General features: G+C 38.1%; 1 protein-coding gene across 2 annotated transcripts in view; it reads right to left on the reverse strand.

The window, feature by feature from the left end:
* LOC149849033 (ARM repeat superfamily protein) overlaps positions 1-21,553 on the reverse strand; it is an 86,434-nt gene extending 64,881 nt beyond the window's left edge. For both annotated transcript variants that reach the window (XM_090013235.1, XM_090013231.1), the window contains exons 1-4: positions 21,418-21,553; positions 20,891-21,023; positions 20,269-20,788; positions 20,088-20,174 (exon numbers count right to left, since the gene is read on the reverse strand). In XM_090013235.1, the coding sequence (XP_089869361.1) occupies positions 20,088-20,174; positions 20,269-20,788; positions 20,891-20,943 (660 nt within the window). In that variant the 5' untranslated portion in view covers positions 20,944-21,023; positions 21,418-21,553. The remainder of the gene's footprint in view (positions 1-20,087; positions 20,175-20,268; positions 20,789-20,890; positions 21,024-21,417) is intronic.
* Positions 21,554-26,612: the final 5,059 nt, after the last annotated feature.

A 26,612-nucleotide genomic window follows, 5' to 3' on the forward strand; every position in this document is an offset into this window, starting at 1 on the left:
TTTTCATATCCTCCTCTTTACAGTTGCAAAATGTGCTTCATGCTCCAAACTTTCCTCAAAGTTTACTCTCTGTTAGTTGCCTTACAAAAGAACAAAACTGTAGAGTAATATTTGATCTGATGGGTTGTCATTTTCAGGATTTGCTGACGGGGAAGAAGATTGGTGGAGGCTATGAAGAAAATGGAGTCTACTACCTACATCATCCAGTGGGTAATGTTCATGCTGCAGTGGAACACTCATTCAGTCTTGTTCAGTGGCATTGTCGCCTTGGTCATCCTTCATTGTCAAAGCTTCGTTCGGTCTTTCCTCAAATTCCTTCCACTACATCACTTCAGTGTGAAGCATGTCAGTTGGGCAAGCATCATCGAAGTTCGTTCTCTTCGAGTCAGAGTCAGTCTAGTAATAAAGTTTTTGAACTTCTTCATGCAGATGTATGGGGTCATAGTAAGATTCCTACTAGGACTCAGTGTCGTTACTATCTTGTTATTGTTGATGATTTCTCTAAGTTGTCATGGGTGTTTTTAATAAAAGAACGATCTGAAGTTTCAAGTATTATCAAATCCTTAATTCTTGAAATAAAAACTCAGTTTGAATCTATTGTCAAGATTGTTCGCACTGATAATGCTCTTGAGTTTAAATCAAAAGGTCTGTTACAATTTTACCAAGATCATGGCATTCAACCCCAAACTTCCTGTGCCTATTCATCTCAACAAAATGGGGGTGGCTGAGCGAAAACATCGGCACCTGCTTGATGTTGCCCGGACCATTATGATTCAATCTAATGTTCCTGCGTTATACTGGGGTGATGCGATTACCACTGCTTGCTATCTGATCAACCGCATGCCTTCGTCTTCTGTGGGTGATCAAATTCCATTACATATCCTAAAACCTAATGCCCCACTCTTTTCTTTCTCACCAAAAATATTTGGATGTGTTTGTTTTGTACACAAACTTGGCCCTGACCGTGATAAATTAACTGCTCAAGCTACAAAATGCATATTTATAGGTTATCCCAAAAATCAAAAGGGATATCGATGTTATGATCCTATTTCTCGCCAAGAGTATGTCAGTGCGGATGTATCTTTCTTGGAATCCACTCCATATTACTCCAGTACCGGTTCCCCGCTGCAGGTTGATCCAGCTGAGTCTTTTCCATTACCTATACATCATTTTCCTTTGGAATCTGTGCCCTCATTACCGAACCAAACTTCATCCTCTTCCAGATTTAATAATCCTCCATTGGTATATGTGCGTAGAGCTCCACCTCCTCAAGAGCCTTCATCTTCTTCTTCCCCTGAAGTAAGTTCTACTGACAATAGTGATCTTCATGATGATGATAACAGGCCTATTGCTCTACGCAAGGGGACACGACAATGTACCTTATATCCCATATCTCATTTTGTCTCCGATGCCAGAATTGGGAGTCAGATGAAAACTTTTATTTCAGCTTTATGTGCTGAAACTATTCCTCTTAACTATCAACAGGCAGAGCTTGATAACCGCTGGAAGCTGGCCATGCAAGAAGAAATGGATGCTTTAGTATCTCAGCATACCTAGGATCTAGTCGATTCCACAGCAGATGCTGACATTGTTGGATGTAATGCAGACAATGATCATCCAAATTTTGGGATGTAAACTCAGAAGAGTGTGACTTAGAGAGAGAGTATGATTTTAACATTACAAACATAGACTTATCTGAGCTTAGTCTTCCTTTTTACGAAGCATTTGATGATGAAACAGAAAATTATTAGGATCCATTACGTCATCGTTATATACATTGTATAGGATATACTTTTGGTATGTAATTATGCATTGTTTGCTTCTTTTATTAGTATACTGTATAATTTACTTTTTTCTTGTTTTACTTTTTTGATTGTTTCTATAATATATTTAGGTTGATTTAATTGTGGTGTTAGTTTTTATGATGAAGAATCGAATTGTAGATTGTTAATTTGATTTATTGCATGCATGCATGATGAATTGATTTGATGATATTATGATAATTGTTTTTTATTTCATTAGTGTTACTAGTGTTAACTGTTAAAAACTTAATTATATATATATAATATAATATATATATATATAATTATATAAATACCCTCCCGCACCTATGTAACATAGTTAGTTGGTCATTCTTGCCTTGTCACCATTTGCTCTTTGTTTATTTATGGATACAAGTGAGAAATTCTATGTACAACCCATGGGGTGCCAGGGAAGGCCAGACTAGAGCCCCCCTAAGCTTCTACTTTTTGGCAAGAAGTGGCTGCATTTTAGACTCAAACTCATATCACTCTTGACAACCTAAGTGTGTGCCTGTATATATAGAGAGGGGTTCCCCATGTTTTGGTGTGCACCTGTGCGTTAGAGCTAAAATCAAGGATAACTCCACACCAGGAAATTAGTCAAATTACTCACACGATATGGATAGCCAAAAGCGACAACTAATATAACTCAGTCCTAAGAAATCTTTTAATCAACATGAATTCCAATCAACAGGATCATTTTTCTGAAAAGACCTCTATCCAAATGAGGCAATATAATGTTTTCCAGTGTAAATTTGTTTCAAACACCAATATGTAACACACAAAGCTATATGAATTTAATGAAGCCACAAACCATATCATTTTCTGAGTTTGTTTATGGTATCACAGCATAGTCTAATCCTATATAATTTTGAGTTGAAGGCAGCCAGGTCTAATACCTCCCTTTTGATATTATTAGCACCTAGGCAAATCACTTATGTTCTTATTTATGTTGGCGACATTATGGTTACTGGCTCCTATGTTAGTTAGCTTCTGGGCCATTTTGGTCATGAATTCTCTCTCACATTCTTAAGCCAGTCATGTTTCTTTTTAGTTGTTGAAGTGGTACCTCATCCCCAAAGCCTCTTACTCACTCGAAGGAAATACATTGTGGATCTACTCGCACAGGCATAACCAACGCCGAACTCATCATGTTACTTTTTAGAAGCACCAAACGGTATCTATATGAAGGGGATATATTACTAGATCCGACTCCTTATCACAAGGTTGTAGGGGGCCTCGAATATATTATGCTCACATGACCTCACCTTGCATTTGCTGTCAATAAGGTTTTACAGTACATGCATCGGCCCACTACCATGCATGGCCATGCTGTTTAATGAATTCTATGATACCTTAAGTATATACTTGCCTAAGAGCTTCTCAAATAGTCTTCTCTACTTTCACATCTCAACCTACATTGATGTGCACTGGGCTGGTTGCCTAGACGATTGATGCTCAACTAGAAAGTATACCATTTATTTTGTCTCTTGAAGCTCTCAAAAACCAACCATGGTGCCAATCCAGTAACGAGTCTGAATACTTGGCCATTGCAAGCACCACCTTTGAACTCATATGGAGATCCAATTCTTTCTTGAAGAACGTGGTGTCCAATTACCCACTCAACCCACATTATGATGTGACAACACTAGCGCTATACATCTTTCCACCAATTTCGTCTTTCACACCCATATAAAACACATTGAGATCAACTTTCGTTTTGGACATGTGAACTCCTTGCCAAAATTGTGATTAATCAGCAAAATCACAAATCGTGAATAATCAGTAAAATCATAAATTTCATATTAATAAACATAAACAATTAAAGTTTAAAAATATAAATAAATAAAGAGTTATCTAGTTGTGCTCTTAAAATTGATGGCATGTTAATGTTAATATCTTAATTATATAATAAAATTTTGTCAAAATTTAGATACCTTTATTAAATTAGCATTACCATATAAAATGGTGACCATGCATGAGATATTTTTATTGTTTTGTGTAATTATTCTTAATTTTGAATCTATATTAATATTATCATTTTTATTAATCAATTGTATAAATTCTATTTTTTTTATTATATGATAAAGTAATAGATTTTTAACATGTTACCTTTTTTTGTAAAAGCACGTTGATTGGTCCTATTTGAGCATTAGGAATAAACTCCTTCTCTCTCATACATCAAACACACCAAACTTACAGGTGATTTGGTGAACCAACAATTTTTAATGAAAATCATGGTCGCCAACTCATCTATGAGGCTAGTCACAGTTTATTGATGATTCGGCCAATGAATCAGCAATCATGGCTACACTACACACAATATTGATGCAGAGCAGGACAGACCCGGATCCATACCGCATGACCCAGGCACGGCCAGGGAACCCGGCTCCAATAGGATGGACGATCGGACCCAGGTGATGGATCCGAGCGCGAGTCCGGCGCCACGATGCAGGGACGTGCCCCTGCGCACTTATGCCAGGCGAGCTAAGAATGGAAACTGTGCAGCGCACGTCAACAGCCCCAACAAGAGTTGAGAGCATCGGGTCTCGGTCCCGGGTTTCCAAATCCGAGATCCAGACCCAGTGTGCAGCCTATTAAGTGCCCAACCCTAGGGTTACGTGCAGTTGAAGAAGTTTGAAGATTTGCCCTTTTATTTTATTGTTTTTTGTTTTCTGCTTTGCTGCCAACATTTGTTCTTCTGCAGCCTTTATTTCCATTCCCTATTTTCTCCATTATTCTTCATTGTAATTCGTTCCTTTCAATAAACAAGTTAAGTAGCATCGGAACTCCGATCCTTGCTGCATCCTAAGTCACACGGACTCGGCTAGAGAGGCGCCGCACCCGAGTCGACATGCCCTGACACGGGTGCGGACACGGGTACGGCTTAGGACACAATCCGGACTCGGTCAACAACGAGTCGGACTCGGTCATCGAATCAAGGCCGAGTCCGTCCTTGTTTTGGACTCGGTCAACGTTGACTGAGTCCAAAAATGTCCATTTCAAAATATGTTTTGGATCTGGGTCGGGTCCCAGATCCAAACTTCATCTCGAACCCTAAAAGGGGTTTACGACAGGGGGAGGGGCTTACCCTATCGATTTTGCCTCCCCCCATCACCCGGGGCTTCCTCACGCCGGCGATCCAGACTCCGACGACGGTAGCCGCAGACAACGCCAGCCACTGTCTCCCCCTTTCCTCCGTCAACAGGTATGCCCCCCATTCCCACTCTCTCCTCTTCGTCCGGCAGAGGGCTCCCCCTTATTTTCCGGCAGGTGGCGGAGCATTGTGCCTCGTTCTTATTTTTCGACAGCCCCCCCCCCCCTTCCCTGCACCCTCTGCTCGCAGAAGAGGGGCTCGGCCCCTCCCTGTGCCTCCGATTCATAGAGGAGGGGCCTGGCCCCTCCTCATTTCCCTTCTATCCTGCGGGCAAGGCTCGTCTCGGCCTGTTAGCCGAACCCCCTCCTTCCCCCACTCCTCCTTCTTACCCTGCCAGAAAAAAGAACGAGGCAAGGGGCTCCGGCCCTGCCTCGTTCTTATTTTCCGGTAACCCCCCCACCCACCCACCCACCCACCCCCCCACCCTCTGCTCGCAGAAGAGGGGCTCGGCCCCTCCCCTACTGCCTTTGGCTTTTTGGCAAGGGTGAAGCCCCTGCCATTGATAAGGTTCAGCAGGGGCTTGCCCTGCCCCTCCTTTTTGCGTCAGACAGGGGGTAGGCCCCTGTCTCGAACCTGGTTTGCAGAGAGGGAACGAACCCCCTCTCTGCATCATCCCCTTGCAAAGGAGGGCCTGGTTTGAACCTGATTTGCACAGGGGGAACGAACCTGGAACTCCTATTACTATTATTTTGAAGTGTTTATTAACTTTATTTTATTTACTTATTTTCTTTTCAGTTTTCACTTTTCAGATATAATGGTGAGTTCTAGCGGTAGTGTTAATACATTTGGTTTAAGTTTTAACCCTGAATTAGAAGATTCTCAACCACTTTGGAGGCTTGTGACAAAAGGGATAAAAGCTAGTGGTGGTGGGAATGTGCAGTTTCATTGTAATCTATGTAAGACTGTTTTCACGGGTTCTTATACGCGTGTAAAAGCACATCTTTTGCATATTCGTGGTCAAGGAATTAGGGCATGTTCTGAGATTGACAAAGACATGTTAAAGCAATTAAAGAAAAAACAAGAAGAAGCTGAAAAGAAGAAAATTGCAGAGATGAGAAGCGATTTGATTAATCTGTCTTTTCTTATTACTAGTGATGTACAAGAAGAGCTTTTAAAGAAAAGAAAGATGGAAAGCAATAAAACAATACAAGCGTCATTCAAAAACATGGCAAGAGCAGAAATTGATAAAAAGATTGGTCGATTCTTTTACTCAAGCTCAATTCCTTTTAATATAGCTAGAAGTCCATAGTGGAAATATATGATTACATCTTTGACTAATTGTAATTTGAGGGGTTATGTGCCTCCTAGTTCAGAAAAACTAAGAACAGTCATTCTTGCAAAGGAAAAAAATAGAATTGAAGACTTGTTAGAGACCCAAAAATTTGCATGGAAACGACATGGAGTGACGATTGTTTCTGATGGGTGGACTGATATACAAAGGCGACCACTGATAAACTTCATTGCTTACTCACTTAATGGGTCAATCTTTTTGAAGACTGTTGATACATCTGGAGAGTATAAAGATGTTGAATATTTAAAGAGATTATTTATCGAAGTGATAAAAGAAGTGGATGAAGAAAGTGCGGTGCAAATCATTACTGACAATGCTCCAGTTTGCAGTCGTGCAGGAATGAATTTGGCAAGTGAAGATACATATTCACATATTTTTTGGACTCCTTGTGCAGCACACAGTTTAAATTTGGCACTTAAGAGTATATGCAATCCATCAAAAGATGATGCACATGCACGTGAAATGTGTTTATAGATTGAAGAAATAGAGCATGATGTTTGAAATATTAGAAATTTTGTTGTAAACCATCATCATGCCCTTTCTATATTTAATAGGCATTCTAATCTCAAGTTACTGAAAGTTGTTGAAACTCGTTTTGCTTCTCTTATTGTTATGATGAAAAGAATTAAGCAACTCGAAAATGCATTGATGATGATGGTGGCTGATCAAGATTGGGATTTTTATCGTACTGAAGATGATGTCAAGGCTCAAGATATCAAAAAATGCATCTGTGATGATTTTTTGTGGGATAAAATTACATATTTTGTTGAATTTACAGAGCCTATTTGGGAAATGTTGAGAGAAGTTGACAGAGATGTATTCATGCTTCATAGAATTTATGAAATGTGGGATAATATGATTGAAAAAGTTCAAAGTATCATTTTTAAACATGAGAAGAAAGATATTGCACTTGATGATTCAGAATTTTACAATAATGTACATTCAATTTTAGTGAGAAGATGGGATAAAAGCAATACACCTTTGCATTGCATGGCACACTCTCTTAATCCAAAATACTATACAAAAAAATGGTTGACAGCAGGTGTTGGTCGTGTTTCTCCAAATGAAGATCCTGAGATATCAAAAAATAGAATGATATGTTAAGGAAGACTTTTTAATGATCCTCACATGTTTAAGGTTGTAAATAGTGAGTTTGGCAAGTTTTCTACTAGGAGATTTGATTCTTTAGCAGCACTCGTGGCAAGGGACGAGGAAGATCCCCTTAATTTTGGAGTACATATGCTCAAATTCACAACATTAAAATAAACAAACTCACTAGTAAAAGAACAGGGGATTTGGTTTATGTTCACTCTAATCTACGATTAATTTCTCGGCGCACCAAAGAAGAGTAATAGGTACTTTTTTTTTTGTATTCAAAGTTTGTATTTAAATATTTGTATTCAAAGTTTTAAGTTAGATACTAATATAGTCATTTTTTGATGCAGTTGTGGACCATCCAAGAATTGGGATGTAAATCCAGAAGATTTTGACTTGGAAGGAGAACATAATTTGCATACTCTCAACATAGACTACCTCGATCATGTTCTTCCCTCTAATTCAAACAATGAGGCAGATTTATGATAAGTTTTGTTGTTTATCACACTCACAAGCTTCTTTATGTATTATATTTTGGTAAGTTTGTGTTTGTTAAGAAATGTTTTTTTTATTTTTGCTTTAAAATTTACAATCTTTATGTGTTAATTTATTGTTACATATATAATTATATATATTTAAAATATATATATATATATATTTTTTAATATACATATATATAGTCGAGTCCCCGTGTCTAAATTTTTTGAAATTGCGCCGCACCCACACCCATGTGACATAGGCACCCGGTGCGGTCAACCCGACCCTAGGTGCGGTCAACGCACCCAGGGTCATTTTGGTCCATTTTTTAAAAAAAAAAATTGCCCTATGAAATGGGCTGCGGAATTTAAAAATCCCCCTTTTGGATGCTTGCAAATCTCTACAATGAAAACCGATATAGAAATCCCACTCTATGGTGTTCAGTGTTTGTGAAAGTGATGTTTTACAACCCGTACATAATTCACTGTGTACTGCTTATTTGGGGTTTTAAAGCCCCTTCATATATTTCTTCTTTTTACTCAAGAAATACCACGGGTGACACTAAACAAAGTACAACATTTTCATCGACAAGAGATCCTTAAGTAGGAAATTAAAGAGTACCAGCAAGTTTAGGAAGGGAGCGCCAACTGCCATGGCCATTCTTATTGATGTAATCGACCAAGATCTCGTCTTCTTCAGTCGTCCACAGACCCTTTTTCAACCCTTGCTTTTCACAACATGGATCTCTCTCTCTCTCTCTCTCTCTCTCTCTCTCTCTGACGAAGGAGAGCCAAAAGAGTGTTGTGTGATCGACTCCTTTAGCTATAAAATACTCAAAAGTATATTTCTTCCTCAGGAGGCAAAAAGATCACAAGCAGCACGAAAACAAAGGCGACATAGAGAGAGCAATGAATGAAAGGTGACCCAGACTGGTTCAATATTGCGCTCTGTCAGGCATGAATTAAATGACTGGTTCAATGTTGCGCTCTGTCACGCATGAATTAAATGAGTTGTACAGACTTCAAATTCACCTCTCCAGCTCTCCACCTCGATCATCGCGTCAGAGAGAGAGAGAGATTATTATCACTACTCTTATGAGTGCGAAGCGCTGGCCCCGCCACATTATCGCTCGTGGTTAGGCCCACTTTCAATTTCATGGTGTCAACGGGTTGGGTTGGGTTTGGTTCGGATTTAAGTGAAATCAAACTCAAACCCTATATGAGATAATGGTACCGGGTTTTAGACTTGAGTTTAATGGAATCCATCATAAAGAACCATACCAGGATCCTGGACTAGAGTCTAATTGAACTCATCATAAGAGAAACCATACCTGAACCTTATAAGGTTACATAAATGATAGATCCAAACCATACCTGCTAAAATAATATTTTTTATCATTTTTACATTGAAAAATACTAACTTAATTGGAACTCGGGCCGAGCCATATGAAATTTCACAAACTTAACACTCTTAGGCATAAAAAAGAAATGATTGGTTAAGGAAAAACCATGAAAAGACCCATTTTTGCTTATCACAAAAATCATGTTTATTTTATCACAAGAATTTAATGAGAAGAACCCACGGACCCCCCTTATATATATATATATATATATATATATATATATATATATATATATATATATATATATATATATATATATATATATATATATTTTGCCACACCCCCGCACCCAAGGTTTTTGAAAGTGCCGCATCCCCGCACCCATGTGACATAGATCCAAACTTAGCATGGTCCCCATTGAGTTTTTAGGGGGACTATTAGAGATAAAATCACCCCATCAAGATATTACTTGCAAGATAAGGATATGGATCAGCCAAAGACAGCAGTCAATCAAACTCAATCACAGTCAATCCCCAAAACAACGTGAGTCCAATAAGCTAGGTAGTCAAAAGTGCTAGTTGGGGCCTAGGTGCCAGTACCCTAAAAGGCCTAGTCGATGCCTAGGCGGACTAGTCAGTCTAGTAGGGACTAAAAAGAGAAATAATTAAAAAAATTACAATAAATTCTTACAAAATAATCAACAGTTTATGAAGCTAAACAACTAAAATCTGTCACATGGTACGGGGTGTCAGTTCATGTACAGGTGAGGGTTTAAAAGTACGACATGGCAAATTAAAAAAATTTTGTGGGTACAGGGGTACGGCTATATATATATATATATATATATATATATATATATATTCTATGAAACATTGAAACTATACATGGTTAATTTTAATTGATTATGTTTTTTTATATATGTTTGTGCTACTTTGTTTCTGATGAATTTTTCTACAAAAGTCTAAAAGTGAGATACATATGTGTGAGTTTATGTGAATTTTTCTATAAAAACCTGAAAGCATGTTTAGTATTACTGATCATGTAATACGTGTTTATGTGATTTTGTGATTTTTTTCTGTGAAAGCCTGAAAGTATATATATAAATAAACATATACATGTATATATATGTATTTTGATTATGTTATGAATATAATATATATGTGTGCATGTGTGTTAATCAATTTTTCTGTGAAAGGATGAAAGTATATTTTGCTGATTATCTGAAAATGCTATGAATAATTGAATATATGTGTGTGTACAATTATATATATTCGGGTTATGTATATATTGTGAAAGCGTGTGTAATTTTATACTTGTGATATGAAAACATCTTATTACTAAAAGAATTAAACATATTTATATATATTGTATACTTTTTTACTTTTTAATTGGAGTATTGACTAGTCTGACTAGTCATGCCTAGTCCTAGACTAGCTTTGTTAGGGATCTACAGCTAGGCACCGTCTAGTGCTTTTAATTACATACATCCATCTAAACAAATATTTGTTTAGCTATGGTGAATAGAAACCCACAAAAGAATAAAATTATTTAAAATAAAAATATAAAAATTCATAAAAATAAGAAAAGGTACTGAAAAACTTCAATATTTTAAAATACAAAATCAAAACATGATTATCACATTTTAAACATTATTAAAAAAAATGTAAAATGACCACCTTGGTGCCCCCCTAGGTACTCGCCTAGGCATCTAGGAGCTCCTAGGCACCAGACTTTCGCCTAGATGGGATTTTAACAACATAGATAAGAAGGATCCTCTTTTGGAAAGGCCTCTATCCAAATGAGGTGGTGTTGGAACATTTTCTATAGTGTAAATTTGTTATGAACACAATCCAAGGTGTGATCACATCTATAGGGTCAGCTTGAGTGAAAGAGAGAGGTGATTGACCTAAGTCGACATTAAGGGTATTTCAACCATGGCAGATCTACAATTCTGTAAATTTCATTTGCAATAAAGGTTCCCACATAATTCATTAGAGGAATGTTTCAAACATTATAGTTTGTTGCATATTTATATTGGTTCGCCCCATGGTTGTCAGTCGAGGAAGCGGGAGCGGGAAGCGAGGCACTATCAAAATTTTAGAGAGGGGGAAGCGAAAAAAGAGGAAAAAAATGAAAAAAGGGGGAAGCAAGGGGGAAGTATGCTTCCCATAAATGGGAAGTGCGCTTTTCCCATAAAAGGGAAACGCTTCCCTGCGCATTTTTGAAGCGCGACGTTTCGCGCTTCCGAAATGCGCTTCCCCATATGCCTAGGCGCTTTCGGTAACTCCAGTTCTCCCAATTAGCCCTACAGGTACATATAACTCAGATGAGTATACAATTGATTCATACACAACATCTAATGTAGCGAGTTCCACTGCCTCAAATAGTAACACGATCAACGCCAAAGGTGATCCTATATTGACTAAAACATCGGCCATGCAACAAACTGGTAACATACAACAAGATAGGATTCGGCTAGCTCCAACATGGGTCAACCAAGACTCGTGCACGAACACGATTGCACTCGGGGGTGATGACGTTCCAGCTTGGATTCATGCGCATAGTTCATTGACTCTCTCATTCTCTCTTTAGCATCTCTCTCACAAAGAACACGCACAAGAAGAAGCAATTCCAAAATATATATATTTTATTCAAAACACACACACTTAGTACCATGGTTGCCAGTCGAGGAAGCGGGAGCGGGAAGCGAGGCACTTTCAAAATTTTAGGAAGCGGGAAGCATGGGACGACTTAGAAGTGAATCACGAACCGTCTCGGAAGCGAACCGGAAGTGACCTAGGAAGCGACTTAGGAAGCGAGGGGGAAGCGAAAAAAGAGGGAGAAAAATAAAAATAATAATAAAATAATAAAATGGAAAAAGGGGGAAGCACGCTTCCCATAAAAGGGAAACATGCTTCACATTTATGGGAAGCGCGTGAAAAAGGTGAAAAGGATCCGAGACCCGGGACCCAACCCGATCCATGTAATGTAAAGATCGTGTACAGAGTATACGTTTACTCTTAATCGGGTCTGGATACACCAGACCCAGATCCATATCCATGTAAAATAAAGTTATAAATGTATTCCTTTAGGTCACGATTTCATACAGAAATCATGACAGTCGCAGTTCTTGCATTTCGTCTCTCTCTCTCTCTCTCTCTCTCTCTCTCTCTCTCTCTCTCTCTTTCTCAATGCAGGTACGGGTGGTGGATTTCTAACATGGTATCAGAGCAGTGTTGAAGCCTGGCCTGAGATCGCCTTCTCGTCTGCGTGCGTTTTCTTCCCCCTTTCCTTTGTGTTCTTCAGTTCTGGTAAGATCGATAACGTCTCCTTCTTCTCTTCCGTCAACATCTCCTCTTTTCTTCCTTGTTCTTTACGATCTGATTCGCTCTGGAATCAAAGTGGACTTTCAGTTGGATTTGCCGACGTGAAAAGACGCAGACCAGTTTTCTCTTCCTCGATCTGAATATTTTATTTGCTGAAGTTAATACTTGTGTTATTTTTGTCTGCATAAAATTCTTCTCCCATTTTTCCCTCCTCTGAATTTTTTTTGTGTATCCTGTTCACGTGAATCTTGTTCACGTGAACCCAAACCGTGAAAAACAAGGGGTTGTATTTCACATGAATCGCTAAAATCGATTCACGTGAAACATCAGACCAATCGTGTGCCCTATTTCGTTTTTTGTTTGACATTGCCTGCTTGTCTCCCTTTACTGTTGTCGTCCGCTCGATCTCCCTTTGTCTAATCCCTTTCACACATTCATTTCTACATATTCAAATATATATTTGTCGTATAGTTTTTTTTATTGCTACTCGTTTGAAAATATATCTAACGTGGAAAAGTTCTTTTAATATCAGTTTTCTGGAGAGCATAGAAAAAGGTTCAGTCTCTCTATTCTTATTCTCTGAATCTGACAACCACAAAAAAAAGGCTGAGCATTTCGTGAACACTTTTGCTGAAATCCACTCTCTATGGATCCCTATTCCCTTCAATCAAATATTTCTTAAGTTTTCTCAACCAACTCATTTCTGAAAAGTTGAATACCTCAAACTTCTTGATTTGGAAGAGACAAATCATTCCCTTTATAAGGAGCCAAGGTCTCTTAGGTCACTTGGATTGAACCATCCCTGTTCCACCAGAATTTTTTCAGAGAGAAGAGAAAGATGATCAAGGTGTGAGTTCAATCGTATATGTCAAAAATATAGAATTTTTCAATTGGGAAAGGAAAGATCAATTTGTTGTTGCATACATCACCTCAACCCTGGCCCAAGAGGTCCTTGTTGTCATTCCCGACAATTGTACAACATTGCAACTCTGGGAGCGACTGGTCCAGACGTATTCACAGGTTTCACAAGCCAGGATGGTTTTTCTAAAAAGCGAATTTCAGTTGCTAAGAAAACATTCCATGACCATCATGGAATATTTGAACAAGATGAAGACCATCACAGATCAGCTTGCAGTTATAGGATGTGCCGTTAGTGACAATGACACGGTGCAACAAACTCTGAGCGGATTAGGATCTAACTACAATATGATAGTCACTTCACTATTGTGCCTTCTTGTTCTTCCTACCTTTGATGAGTTACGAGCCAAATTGATCCAGTACGAAATGACTCTGAAGGGATTCTCTGAAGAAACTCACATTCACCCAAATTCTCAAGAAGTTTTTGCCACAAGAGTGTCTTATGGTAGAGGACGGGGACGAGGAGGACAAGGGCGAAGTGGACAAGGAGGGCGTGGTCTGCTTCCCACTCCAAACATGTTAGCTCATGCGCAGGGATCAAGATTCATTCCTACTTGCTTCCTTTGTAACAAAAGGGGCATATCAAGGCAAATTGCTGGAATAATCCAGAGAATAAAGGAAATGGTCCACAAACGGAAACCAAAAGAAAGTTCACAAATACCAGAGACAGTGGAGAGATTAAAGATCTGCTGATATTTGCCTTATCAGAGTTGAAATTAAGGCAGAGCGATGAAGGCACTTGGTTTGTTGACTCAGGGGCAGCAACTCATATGACAGGCGATGCAGGTAAAATTTCTAACCCTATTCCTTATTTTGGAAAAAGTAAGATTGTCACTGGAGATGGATCCCACCATCCTGTTTCTCATGTTGGAAAAACTGTCATCCCCATGCCATATTTCACTCTTACTCTTTCTGACGTTCTTCATGCTCCTGACATCAAGAAAAATATTGTCTCTGTTTCCAAACTTATTGATGATAATAATGCTTCATTTGAATTCACTCCCTTGTCTGTGCAGGTCAAGAACCTACGCACGAGGGAAACATTCGCTGAAGGAAAGAGACGAGGCAATATGTATGTCTTTGAAGAAGCTCCATGTCATGTTGTTCGCCCTGTTCATCTGAATTCGAAGCCTTCATTAGAGTCATGTTTATCCTCTTATGCTAATGTTTTTATTATTTCTGAATGTAATAAGCCATTTTTGTGGCATAGTCGATTAGGACATTATGGGAGTCATTTTATTGAAAAACTTGTCTCTAATAATCTCATTCCAAAAGAAAGTCTCAATGGGAATGAGAGCAGTCATAAGTGTTCCAGTTGTCTTTCATGCAAGAGTCATGTATTGTCTTTCCATTCCATTAATAAGAGAGCTTCAAAACCTTTTGAGATAATTTGTTCTGATGTATGGGGACCCGCCCCGATTGCCTCTGGATCCGGGAGTAGATACTATCTAATCTTTGTCGATAACTATTCTCGATACACTTGGATATATTTCATAAAAAATAAGTCAGAAGTCTTCTCTTTGTTTCAAAGTTTTCTTTCCTTGGTCAAAAATCAATTTTCTAAGTCCATTCAATTTTTCCAATGTGATGGAGGTGGGGAATTCTCATCCCGTGATTTTATTTCCTTTCTCTGAAATAACGGAATAGGAAGAAGGGTGTTTTGCCCTCACACCCCTCAACAAAATGGGATTATTGAACGAAAACATAGGCATATCGTTGAAAGTGCCATGAGCATGCTTCATGACAGTAATCTTTCCATCAACCTATGTACAGAAGCTTTTCATTCTGCCGTGCATGTGATAAATAGACTACCTATGGTTGTTCTCGAAAATAAGTCTCCTTATCACTGTCTTTTTGGAGCTCATCCTAGTTATCACGATCTGCGTGTTTTTGGATGTGTTTGTTATGTGCATATTGATCAGTCCCTGAGAAACAAGTTTCAGGACAAGGCCAAGAAGTGTAGGTTTGTAGGATATGCAGATGACTATAAAGGATATAGGTGTTATGATCCCATCAACAAACGCATTAGAACCTCAAGAAATGTTGTCTTTGATGAACAAAATTTTGATCGCGAAGCTGACGCAACGAACATGTCAACGGAAGTTTACTATCCTTGGTTGAATTCAAAACTTTTTGTTGGCCCCAATGAAGCGTGTTCCTCAAATTGCGTGACACAAGAAGAAAAGATGTTTGAGAACACTAGGACGTTGGGATCACAAAATGCAAAGGAAGTATCAGGTAGATATAAAGGCATTGTCTATTCCAGACAAAGACCGATAGCATCAAGTCATTCAGATCATGTCTCAGTCACCAATCCAACTCCTCATACTCTTGAGATCAGAAAATCAAACCGCATACGACATCCTATTGACAGGTGGGTGAGCTATAACAACTTTTCCTTGGATCTTCAACTCTTTTTAACTGCCCTCAATAAGGAAGATAAGCGCATTATGTACTATCAAGCAGTGACTTCTACCAAATGGGTAGAAGCCATGAATGATGAAATGCAAGCCTTGCATGAATGTAGAACCTGGGAAGTTGTTCCCAGACCACCTGAAAAAAATGTTGTCGAATGTAAATGGGTCTATAAAATAAAGTACAAGCCAGATAGAACCATTAAACGATATAAGGCAAGGCTTGTGGCAAAAGGATTCACTCAAGAAGCAGGGCAAGACTATGATGAGATCTTTACACCGGTTGTAAGAATGGGAACAATTCGAATTATTATTTCTCTGGCTGTTGAACATGGATGGAAGCTGAGTCAGCTTGATGTGAAAAATGCATTCTTGCATGGAGATTTGAAGGAGGAAGTATACATGGAGCAACCTCCTGGATATCAAGAACAAAACTGTAAAACCCATGTGTGCAGGTTAAACAAAGTTATCTATGGTCTGAAGCAAGCATCTCGCTCTTGGTTTGATAGCTTCTCGCTAGAGATTCAGAAACATAGATTTTCACGTTCCATGCTGGACCACTCATTATTTATTTTTAAAAATCATGTCGATGATATTATCATCACAGGAAACTCTGCAGCCCACATTCAAGAAGTCAAAGACTTACTAGGTCAGAGGTTTAAAATGAAAGATCTTGGAGTTCTACGTTATTTTCTTGGCGTAGAAGTTGATAACCAGGCTCATGGTTTGACACTCACTCAGCATAAGGACACCGTAGACGTTCTCAGCAAGGCAAGCATGAAAGACTGCAAACCTCTAGGAACTCCGAGTGTGCTTCATCAGAAACTTAGCGCTGATGATGGAAATTTGTGTGATGACCCCACCAGGTATTGAAGCATAATAGGAATGTTACAGTACCTCACATTCACTAGACCTGACATCGTTTATTCAGTCAATCAAGTATCTCAATTTATGCATGTGCCACGTACTGGACATATGGAAGTCGTCAAGAGAATCCTTAGATATCTGAAAGGGACTATTGGAGATGGATTGATATATTCACCACAGTCATATGGCAAAGATGAGCACAAGCTTACTGTATATTGTGATGCTGACTGGGCAGGAGATCCTGACGAACGAAGATCTACATCAGGATATTGTGCCTTCATTGGAAGAAATTTAGTCTCTTGGAGCAGTAGAAAACAAAAGGCTATCGCTAGATCGAGCACTGAGGCTGAATATAGATCCATGGTTGCTGCTACTGCCGAAGTCACATGGATCAGGCATCTACTCACTGAAGTAGGAGAAAAGATCTCCCACACTACCTTGCTATGTGACAACCAAAGTGCTATCAACATGTCATTCAATCACGTACATCACAGTCGTGCTAAGCACATTGAGATTGACCAACACTTTGTGAGACAGAAGGTTGAAGAAAAAGAGATTGAGCCTGAATTCATCAGTACTGAAAGGCAAGTTGCAGACATATTTACCAAAGGGTTAAAGGGTTAACCAAGGATCATTTTTGGATGCTTAAAGGCAAGTTGTTCATGGTCCAAAACCATGATCAACTTGAGGGGGGGTAAAAAAGGTGAAAAGGATCCGAGACCCGGGACCCAACCCAATCCATGTAATGTAAAGATCGTGTACAGAGTATACGTTTACTCTTAATCGGGTTTGGATACACCAGACCCCGATCCATATCCATGTAAAATAAAGTTATAAATGTATTCCTTTAGGTCACGATTTCATACAGAAATCGTGACAGGCGCAGTTCTTGCATTTAGTCTCTCCCTCTCTCTCTCTCTTTCTCAATGTAGGTACGGGTGGTGGATTTTTAACAATGCGCTTCTCAAAAAAGGAAACGCTTCCCTGCACGTTTTGCGCTTCCGAAATGCGCTTCGGGGAAGCATGCTTCCCCATATGCCTAGGTGCTTTCGGTAACTCTGCTTAGTACCAATGTTGTTTATATCGTACCGTATCGTATTGATGCAAGAGATCGATATGATACACACCTATATCTCGATACGAGTGTGTATCATAGGTGTATCGCATGTATCGTATGCGTTCTCTAACCTTGTCCGCCATGGGCCGAGACCTTCGTCATCAACATCTCTTTCTTTTTTCAAAGGTTCCACCAATTCATATGATTTGCAAAATTGAAAATTAATTTCTTGATCTGTATCCTCAACTTTTAGAAATTATGAAGTTTTTCCATCAAGCCCTGAACAATAAACTCACAAGATCCCGATATATATATATATATATATATATAGGAAATGTGGTAATTGTCTACCGCGAGCAAACATGTATTTTTGGATTGTTTTTTGCAAATATGACCCTACAGATATGTTTGGCATAGTCAATTTGCTAGGAAACGACACTTGGATCATGTTTTTTCCATAAAAGACATGATTTTTAAGGCTTGAATATTTATGAAAATCTTAACGGCCTAAGATTTTAGACCATTAATTTTTAAACCTTATAAAAACCTGCTAGTGTATCAGAATCGGAGGATCCAATAGTTGATTCTTACAAAATTAAGCATGTAGAACACATTTATATGGTCAAATTGAAGGAAAACATAGAAAAAAACCTTCAAAATTCAGTACGCTAGAAAAGTAGTAGGCAACTACCACCTACTCTATATACATACATACATCTCTCTCTCTCTCTCTCTCTCTCTCTCTCTCTCTCTCTCTCTCTCTCTCTCTCTCTATATATATATATATATATATATATATATATATATATATATATATATATATATGAGAAATGCTAGCATGCTCTCGGAGCACCTACTCCCACATGCTAGAAATCATAGTTATAGGTTGTATCTTCTCAATCACCATATAGATGTACTTAACCTAGTTTATTTGTCAGGAATCATGTTTTTTAGATATAAAAAAAGGTTTTTTTAAGTCATGAAATTTTGGTACATTGTGAGCCGTTGATTTTCGAAGATCTTAAAAAACCTATATATATGCCATAATCACATGATCTAAAACTTGTTCCCCACTAAATCCCCACTAAATAATGACTGTAGATCAAATCTATAGGGTCTGATCAACAAAACAAACTCAAAAGTTTTGAAATTTTGAAGCTTATATTAAGTGGGAGTAGGTACTCCAGGAGCACCCCATCATTACTATATATATATATATATACATAGAGTTTATGAAATTTTAGATCATTAATTTTTAAACCTTATAAAAACCTGCCTGTGTTTCGGAATATAAAATCAAGCATGTAGAACACGGTTGTATGGTCAAATTTAAGGAAAACATAGAAAAAAACCTTCCAAAGCCAATAAGCTAAAAAAGTGGTAGCTACCACCTACTCTACATACATATATGAGAATAGAGATTGTGCGGCCTCATTTTCTTGTTAGGTCATGTAAGGATCCTCCAAAAATCATAGTTTTAGGCATTTTATCGTAGATTTGAACCATTAGATGTGTCTATCATTGTTTATTCAATAGAAAACATGTTTTTGATTAAGCATCTTTATGTTCAAATATGTATGTTAAAGAGGTTAAAAAATCAATGATTGATATTGTACTAAAATTCGATGATAAAATATTCATGTTTTCCGATCAAATCAATTCAAAAAAAAAAACTTGATGCTTAATAAATAAGCAATGATAAACACATCTAATGGTTCAGATCTGGCATAAAACACTTGAAACTATGATTTTTGGAGGGTCCTAACATGACCTAATGGAAAAAGGGGCACCACAATCCTCTCTCTCTCTCTCTCTCTCTCTCTCTCTCTCTCTCTCTCTCTCTCTCTCTCTCTCTCTCTCTCTCTCTCTCTCTCTCTATATATATATATATATATATATATATATATATATATTGTTAGAGAAACTCTAAAGTGTTTTGGGGACCGAAGAGCATGCTCTTAATGCTAGTTTTTAACTGTTTAGATGTTCACATGACATGATACTCATGAACAATAGACGTGCCACCACATTTCACATTTCATAAATACAATCATTGTACGCCTAATCCATGTGTTTTAGTATGATATTGATCCTTTATTTTTTTGTATTTGCTTTAAAAAATATTGTCACTAAGAATTGTTTGAATGGCAAAGAATTGTTCTACAAGAATTTGCACTTTTAGAATGGCACACATGCTTATATTTATTTATATCATGAATGTTGAATATACATTAATCTCTTTCTCCCTCCTCACCCGATCTGTGTGTGTGTATAACAATCATACACTAAGAAACAAACATATTGCATAAATTTCATCTCCAAAAAAAAAGAAGGAACATACTTTAACGGAAGGTGACCAGTGATCCAAAGCAGTCAATACGCATGGAATTACTAAAGCACATAACTTTCCAAGATGAGGATGAAAAACCTGAAGCCAAATTGATCAGTTAAGCCAACAAAACAAAGGTAAAAACTCAGTCTAATTAAATAATAAAATCAGCCTAAAATACACAAAAGGTTACCCTCTCAATGCTCCATCTGAGCCGATGAGCAGCAACAATGGCTGAACCAACAGGAGCCCGAGCACAAGAAGCAGCAACTGTATCCTCCATCTGATCGATAGAGTTATCCCGAATCACATCTTTTACTATTGGCAACACAATTGGCATCATCTCTAAGACTAGCTTATCCTCATCAGGAACTAATGAAAACTCGTCACTGAGCTTCACAATTTTCTTCTGTTCGCACTGATCCAGATCACAAAAGATTGCCTTCGACAGCTCTCTAATTGCTTGATAAGCCAATGAAGCTAGGCCTTTTGGAACCCATGACATTGTTGATCCTTTTCTGTTATCAGCAGAGGCTAGAGCAGAGCAACAAAGGTAGAAATCCCTAACTTCCCTCATGAACGAATCTGGATTCCCTTCAGCAATTGGTTTGATGTGCAAAAGGGACTCAATATCCGATTTTAGGGAAAGATTTGTACCCTCTACTTGATTGTAGGGTGTCTTCGATAGGGAATCGTGAATCGATCTTGTTAACCTAGAGTTTTAGGGGGAAATTACCAGGAGTATGATCATAAGCAGAATTAATGAACAATCATTCAAGTGGGGGGAGAGAGAGAGAGAGAGAGAGATGGCTCACTCTGAGAGTTTGTGATGAAGAAAAAGAAGAGAACCCATTGATGCAGTCACCATAGATGCTCGTCAAAAGAGTTCGCACCAAAAAATTGATTGACCTAATGGTCCATTTTCTTTGAGATAGAGGATTTTGAGACCTGAGGTTTCCACTGAATTTTCAAAGAGAAGTCCTAATATTAAATTAGCTAACCTGAGTCTCACATAGAAAAATAGCCAGGGCCTTATGCAGGATTCTGCTTTCACGTTTGGGAGAAACTCCCGACCCTTTTTGAAGATTCATTACATTTATTGACCCATGATGATTAAATAATAAATCAAGAAAAATAACTTTTCACATCAGCAAATATGTGTTGAATGGTAAAAAATAACCCAAGGAAGAACCATCTACATGTCTTGGATTTTCGAAATTGAGAATGCTCAGACTATTTCAAAAAGAAGCATTCATAAATCTCATTCCTGAGAAAATGATGTAGAGGCAAATGACAGCAAAAATCAATTGGTACAAAACTGAAGATGCATCTTCGAACAAACCTTTGAAATGGTTAATGCAGGGCTCCACTGCTCCTTCAAAATGTCAAACAAATGCTTCCATTGTTGTTGATATTTGGATGGAAAACCTTGGTCCTGAAGGCAACCTGAAGCAACCGAAAAACTAAAAGTTATCAGACACTGGCTGGTACAATATTACAAAGCAACAGAAATGGTGAATCCCTGCTAGCATAGTGGTGCTTTTATAAGACGACAATGCAATGGCTTGGTACCATATTTCGAAAGGTCTCTTACCTTTCTTGGCAGTTCATTCAAGCCTTCAGTGTACATTTGGAGAGGGTGTTGCGTGTTCTCCCCGAAGAGGCACTGTTTGTTACAATGCGTGTTCGGGTTTAGAATGAGCGCGACGTATATAAGCACGCGGGGCTCGTATCCCGTGTTTGTCGGCATCACTTAGCATCCGAGTTTGGTGTAACTGCAAAGACTTAAATATCTTTTTTCGTCATTTTCATCCTGAAATGATGGTTAGAGAAAAGAACAAAAATGTAACTCTTCAAAGTCCAAATATTTTGTTTTCGCCCTAAGCAATGTTGTAACAGGATGATGCATCATTTACCGTAGTCTGTTGCCACCGAAGCAGCCTTGTCATCGTCTCGAGTTCAGGTTCTCGCCTTACATTTGAAGAAGATAGGAATAACCAAGGACAAAAGGTTTTGGATCAAATCTTCAATTATCCCTATCTTCTACCTTTTTACTCCAATTACTATATGAAAAATTAAATAATTCTAATTTTCTAAATTGAAGAGGACAAATAACTCATATCTTGAGGAGTCAAGATTTCTATAGATACCTTGATGGGTCCATCACCCCTTTACGAGAATATATTTTTAAAGAGAAAAATGATGACAAAGGGGTTGTGATTTCTTCTTTTCATGTCAAAAATTCAATTTTTTATTTCATGGATGAAGCGAGAAGCATTAATCGCCTACATCATTTTTATTTTCACTTTGTCGCAAGCGATGCTCATTAGACTGCCTAATGATTGCATTGTACTGCAATTATGGATTAGACTAGTTTAGACATTTCCAAATTTTGAAATTCAAGATAATCTTTTTGAAGAGAGAATTTTATAATTTGAATAAAGGATCTATGTCAATCATAAAGTATTTGAACAAGATGAAGAGCATTATTGATCAGCATGATATGGTTGGCTATGAAATATCGGATAAAGACTCAACGGTCTTGGTCTTGGATATCTAATTATCTCTACCACCCTACAATACTTGGACTTGCTTCCTACATTTCCGAATTCGAAGGCTAAATTATTACATTATGAAATGACTATTACGGCTTCTATTGATGCCTCTAGTGAAACTCAAGAAATTCTTGTCACTAATGTTTTACGATGTTGTAAAATAGGTGGTTAATTTAGAGGCAGAAGATGAGGTCGTAGAGGTAATTAGGGAGGTTGAAGTATTCTACATACACCAAATGTTGCTCCTAACACTGCTTCTCAAAGGAGATGCCCTACTCTTACTTGTTTCATATACAAGAAATCAGGCTATGTCAAAATGAATTGTTGGTTCAAGGACGATCTTAAAAAAAATAAAGGGAAAACACAGAGCAATAATCAAGGCAAGAGCCAATTTGAAAGTCAAAGTAATGGAGAAGGTCAAGTTTCAATATATAAGAAATTACTACTCATTGCCTTTGTCGAACTCGATTTAAAGCAGAATGAGCAAGAAGTTTGGTACCTTGATTCTAGTGTTGCTAACTACATTACAGGTGAAGAGGTAAATTCTTAACTTTGGTTTCTTATTGTGGTAGAGATAGAATTGTTATCTGATAATACATTAAATGCACATCATTTTATCACACATTTATACATTTATATATAGTTTTATGGCATAAGTATCCATGTTTATGATGTTTTAGGTGCAGAGAGTCTTTGATTCGAATTTCACTCGAAACCAAACTAAAATGAGAGAAATAGAGTTATTTCAAGGTAATGGGATCCGTTAGGTGAGTTCGGTGCTTCAACACCAAACTCTACCTAAACTCAAGGACCCTGATGCTCATATTATCTCATGCGTCATAGAGAATATCTAGATTGAGCGAGCATTGCTAGATCTTAGGACAAGTGTTAATCTCTTGCCAGGGCATTTTTGTGATTCGTTTGGATTATGAGAGATGAAGCTGACTCCTATGACTCTACAACTGGAAAATCGTTCTATCAAGGTTTCGAGAGGAATCATTGAGGACATGCTAGTCAAGGTAGATGAGTTATATTTTCTATCCGACTTCATTATCTTGGATATGGAGGGTGTAGATAGCCAGTGCTAGACTTTGATCACTTTGGGTCGGCTATTCTTGGCAACAACCAATGCATGTTTCATTTGGCAATAGGAAAGTAAGAAGGAATATCTTTAATGCTGCCATGGGACCCATTGGAGATGAGGATTGCTTCCAAGTGGATATTGTTCAGGATTTGATGGAAGAAGACTCTAACTTGTTGTTGATTAGAGATTCAGTAGAATCTTATTATATAGTAGGAGATAGCCTAGATAGAGAGTCCTTAAATATGTCGTCGCTAGTTTTCAGTACCCTTCCTTAGAGAATGGGATTCAAGCCTCTCCCTACTTTAGTTGAGACACTGGTCAAGTCTTCAATAGAATGTCCCCCAAAGCTTGAGTTGAAGCCCTTACCAACTTCAATCAAATATGCATATCTCGGAGACAACCATAAATTTGCATGTGATCATCTCTGCAAACCTCATAAAGGATCAAGAGACTAGATTGATTGAGGTTTTGTAGGAGCACAAGGCAGCGATAGGTTGGGTGGTGGTATATCTTAGAGGGATAGATCCTTCTTTTTGCATGCACAAAATCTATTATGAAGAAGGATTTAAGCACATGGGAGACATGTAAAGGAGATTGAATCCCAAGATGAAGGAAGTTGTCAAGAAAGAAGTTGTTAAGTGGCTAGATGCAAGGATAATTTACCCCGTCTCAGCTAGTCAGCAGGTGAGTCCAGTTCAGGTGGTCCCTAAGAAGTCTGAACTCATAGCAGTTGAAAATGAGAAGGGAAAGAATATTCCTATGAGGACCACGACAAGGTGGCGAGTCTGCATGGACTATAGGAAGCTGAATGTAGAAACGCAGAATGACCACTTTCCATTACCATTCATTGACTAGATCCTTGAGAGACTTGCCGGACAGAGCTATTTTGGTTTCTTGGATGGCAATTTAGGATATAATCAAGTAGCAGTGCATCCTGATGACCAAGAGAAGATGACATTCACATGTTCCTATGCCACCTTTGCTTTTAAGCGTATGTCATTTGGGCTTTGCAATGCTCTGAATATATTTCAGCGATGCATGATGGCAATCTTCTCCGATATGGTAGATGATATTATAGAGATTTTCATGGATGAGTGATTGTCTTCATAAGTTAACCATAGTGCTCAAACATTGTATTAAGAGAAATCTTGTTCTCAGTTGGGAAAAGAGTCACTTTATAGTTCAGGAGGAGATTGTACTCAAACATATTGTGTCCAAGAGAGGGATTGAGGTAGACCAAGCTAAGGTAGAGTCGATCTCACGATTGACCCCACCTACTATTGTGAGGCAGATGCATTCTTTCTTAAGGGTATGTAGGATTTTATCAACTGTTTATTAAAGATTTTAGCAAAATCTTTAGACCGTTGTGTGCTTTATTGGCCAAAGAGTAGCTCTTTGATTTTGATGAGGAGTGCATAAAGGCATTTGAGATACTAAAAGATGTCTTGACTACTACACCGATTTTAAGGTCTTCGGATTGGATGATCCCATTTGAGATCATGTGTGATGCATCCGATTATGCCATAGAAGTCATTTTATGGTAAAGGATTGATAGAAAGTTCTATGTGATTTACTATAAGAGCAAAACTCTTTCTGATGCTCAAATAAATTATACTACGACAGAGAAAGAGTTGCTTGCCGTAGTGTTCATATTGGACAAGTTTAGGTCCTATTTACTTGGTTCCAAGGTGGTTGTCTATTCTAATCATGCAATATTGAAATACCTGTTGAGCAAGAAAGACACCAAACCTAGGATCATTTGGTGGGTCTTGCTATTACTGGAGTTTGATCTCAAGATTCAAGACAAAAAGGGCAGCAAGAATGTAGTAGCCGACCATCTTTCTAGGCTGATTGTGGATTTCAAAATGGATCAAAGACTAATCAGTGATTCTTTCCCAGATGACCAGATTATGATACTAGGATCATTGCAGTTGCCTTGGTTTGCCAATATTGTGAACTATTTGGTGAACATACAACTACCTACGCATTGGAACAAGAATGAGAGAGATTGATTCTTAGCGCAGGTCAAGCACTATTTTTTGGATGAACTCGAGTTATTCAAATATTGTGCAGACCAAGTGATAAGGAGATGCATTCTAGAGGAAGAGTATGAGTCTATTTTTACTTTTTGTCATTTTTTGGTTTGTGGAGGGCATTTCAATAGTAGGAAGACTACAATAAAGGTTTTGCAATCTGAATTTTATTGGCCCACCCTCCACAAGGATGCTCATGAGTTTGAAAAATATTGTGTTTGTTGCCAACAGTTAGGGAGCATGTCCAAGAGGGACATGATGCCCTTGCTTCTCATACTTGTAATGAAGATTTTTGATGTTTGAGGCATTGATTTTATGGGCTTGTTCCCGCCATCGTTCAAAAATATGTATATTCTTATGATGGTTGATTATGTTTTTAAGTGGGTCGAAGCCGTAAAAACCAAGATCAATGATCATAAAGTAATGCTTAAGTTCATTAAGCACAATATCTTTAGTTAGTTTGGTGTGCCCCGAGCGATGATTATTGATGGTGGCAAGCACTTTAAGAATATGCAGGTTGTTTCTCTTCTGAGAAGAAACTCTATTCACCATAAGTTTGTCAACCCTTATCATCCTCAGACCAATGGAAAGATAAAAGTTTTAAATAGGAAGATTAAAAGAATTCTTGAGAAGACAGTTCAGCCAGACAGGAAGGATTGGTCTCAGTGCCTTGATGATGCATTGTGGGCCAACCGAACTGCCTTTAAGACCCCTATTGGCATGTCGCTTTATCGTTTAGTTTTCGAGAAAGCATGCCACCTCTCTATCGAGTTGGAACATACGGCCTATTGGGCATTCAAAAAGTTTAATTTTGATATAACCTAGATTGGCAAGGAGAGGTGATTATAGTTGAGTGAGTTCAAAG

This window comes from Nuphar pumila, chromosome 1 (genome assembly GCF_984573655.1).
Source record: "Nuphar pumila chromosome 1, dmNupPumi1.hap1.1, whole genome shotgun sequence".
Classification (NCBI taxonomy): domain Eukaryota; kingdom Viridiplantae; phylum Streptophyta; class Magnoliopsida; order Nymphaeales; family Nymphaeaceae; genus Nuphar; species Nuphar pumila.